The sequence below is a fragment of the Erigeron canadensis genome, chromosome 6, assembly GCF_010389155.1.
Source record: "Erigeron canadensis isolate Cc75 chromosome 6, C_canadensis_v1, whole genome shotgun sequence".
Taxonomy (NCBI): Eukaryota; Viridiplantae; Streptophyta; class Magnoliopsida; order Asterales; family Asteraceae; genus Erigeron; species Erigeron canadensis.
This window is the reverse complement of record NC_057766.1, coordinates 42190237-42193078: the sequence shown is the minus strand read 5'-3', so window position 1 is coordinate 42193078 and position 2842 is coordinate 42190237. Positions and strand designations below refer to the sequence as shown.

Genomic DNA, 2842 nt, shown 5'->3' with positions numbered 1-2842 from the left:
AATGGATTGTTGGGGCATTTCATCCCTCTTTGTGATAGTTCCTTGCCTTTGGCATGCATCACATGTCTCCACTAGCGTTTGAGCCTCCTTGAAGATGGTGGGCCAATAGAAGCCCACATCAAACACTTTCTTTCCCGTCACCGATGGCCCATAATGCCCACCGGTAGGACCATAGTGGCATTCATCCAAAATTCTTCTAGTCTCACCACCCCGCATCTTCTTATCATACCATCCGCACACACTTTGAACAAATAAGGATCTTCCCAAAAATAATGCTTAATTTCGGAGAAAAATTTCTTTCTTTGTTGAGAAGTCCATCCTTTGGGCAAAATTCCTGCACACAAATAGTTAGCAATATCGGCATACCATGGTGCTTCTCCATCCTCCACCTGCATCAAAAACTCATCAGGAAAAGAATCATTAATTTCATGCTCCTTCAACTCCTCACGGTGAGGGTTTTCGAGCCTACTCAAGTGGTCGGCGGCAACATTTTCAGCCCCACTTTTGTCTTTGATTTCAATATCAAATTCTTGCAAAAGCAAGACCCATCTAAGCAAGCGGGGTTTAGCATCTTGCTTTGTGAACAAGTATTTCAAAGCCGAATGATCGGTGAACACAATGGTCTTATTCAATACCAAGTAAGGTCTAAACTTATCAAAGACATAAACCACCGCCAACAACTCCTTCTCAGTTACGGTGTAGTTTTGTTGGGCGGGGTTTAGGGTTTTGCTATCAAAGTAGATTGGACGAAAGTGCTTCTCATCCCTTTGGCCAAGAACGGCCCCCAAAGCATAATCACTAGCATCACACATAAGTTCAAAGGGTAAAGACCAATTCGGCGAAGTCATTATCGGAGCATTTGTCAATTTGTCTTTCAAAAGAGAAAAAGCATTTAGAAATTCATCATTAAACTCAAAACCAACATCTTTTACCAATAATCTAGTCATAGGCCGTGTGATTTTTGAAAAATCTTTGATGAACCGCTGGTAAAATCCAGCATGACCTAGAAAACTTCTTACCAACTTCACATTGGTGGGTGGAGGCAATTTAGTCATGACATCAATTTTGGCTTTGTCAACCTCAAGTCCCGCCCTTGACACCTTGTGACCCAAAACTATACCCTCTTTGACCATAAAATGACATTTTTCCCAATTAAGCACCAAGTGTGCTTTCTCACATCTATCAAGCATTTTGTCCAAATTAGCCAAACAACTATCAAATGAGTTACCAAATACCGAAAAATCATCCATGAAAACTTCCATGGAGGTTTCAATCATATCTTGAAAAATTGCCAACATGCATCTTTGAAAAGTACCCGGTGCATTACATAAACCAAAAGGCATGCGGCTATAAGCATATGTTCCAAAAGGGCAAGTGAAAGTTGTTTTCTCTTGGTCATTAGGATCAATTGGTATTTGGAAGTACCCGGAAAAACCATCTAGAAAACAAAAGAATTCATTACCCGCCAACCTTTCAAGCATTTGATCCATGAATGGTAAAGGAAAATGGTCCTTTTGGGTGGCCTCATTCAATTTTTGGTAATCAATACAAACTCTCCAACCGGTGACCGTCCTAGTTAGGACCAATTCATTTTTCTCATTCGTGACTACGGTCATACCCCCCTTCTTTGGTACACAATGTACCGGGCTAACCCATGGACTATCCGATATAGGAAAAATGATACCCGCATCAAGAAGCTTAACAATTTCTTTTTTACAACATCCTTCATGTTTGGGTTAAGCCTTATTTGCCTTTGAATCACCGGTTTTACATTTTAAATCAAATTTATCTTGTGTTTGCAAAAATCGGGACTAGTTCTGGGTATATCGGAGGTCTTCCAAGCAAAGGCCTTTTTATGGGCTTTTAGAATGGTCATGAGTTTGGTCTTTTCCTCACCCGAAAGTGATGAGGAAATAACAACGGGAAGTAGAGATGTACCTTCCAAGTAAGCATATTCTAAATGATCGGGAAATGGCTTGAGCTCCAAATCCGTTGGAGGATTATCAAGCGAAGTAGGTAGCTTACCACTTGGGATTACCTCAATTTCTTCAAACTCCTCATTATCCAATGGAGTTTCATCCATGCTAAGAGCCAAGATCTCCTTGATCTCTTTAACTTGATCACTAGCAACATTCCCTTCACCAATGCTAGCCCATCTATCATCGCTTGTGTCATCTTCAACACCTACAAGCTCCAATTTTTCCAACTCGACCGCATCATCTATAACATCAATTCTAAAACAAGTGTCATCGGAAGAATAAGAATGTTTCAAAGCTTTTTCAATTTTAAACACAATACGGTCTTCCCCGACACCCAAGGAAATTTCCTTGTCCTTTACCCGAATGATAGCATCCGCGGTGTATAAAAATGGTCGGCCCAAAATGAGAGGCACCTTGGTGTCCTCGTCCATTTCTAAAATCACAAAATCAACAAGAAAAACAAATTTGCCTACTTGCACTTGCAAGTTTTCGGCCACCCCCATTGGGTATTGAAAGGAATGATCCTCAAGGCGGATGCTCATCTTAGTGGGCCTTAATTCCCCAAATGAAAGCTTGGTAAAAACTGAATATGGCATCAAATTGATGCTAGCCCCAAGATCGGCTAACGCTTTACAAGACGATTTAGTACCAAATGAACAACCAATGAGAAAACTCCCTGGATCGGCAAGCTTTGGTGGAAGCTTGTTTTTGACTACCGCCGAGCATTCTTCGTTCAAAAAGGTTTCCTTTGCTTCATCTAGCTTCTTCTTGTCCGTCACTAGCTCCTTGATGAATTTGGCATAGTTAGGCATGCCCGAAATGAGGTCAACTAGTGGGACATTGATTGTCACCGTCTTGATCAT

The 2842-nt window shown here is 41.1% G+C and overlaps 1 protein-coding gene across 1 annotated transcript; it reads right to left on the bottom strand.

Moving 5' to 3' along the window:
- Positions 1–1774: 1774 nt before the first annotated feature.
- LOC122604938 lies at positions 1775–2842 on the bottom strand. The gene has a single exon (XM_043777796.1). The coding sequence runs from the start codon at positions 2840–2842 to the stop codon at positions 1775–1777; it is 1068 nt and encodes a 355-aa protein (XP_043633731.1).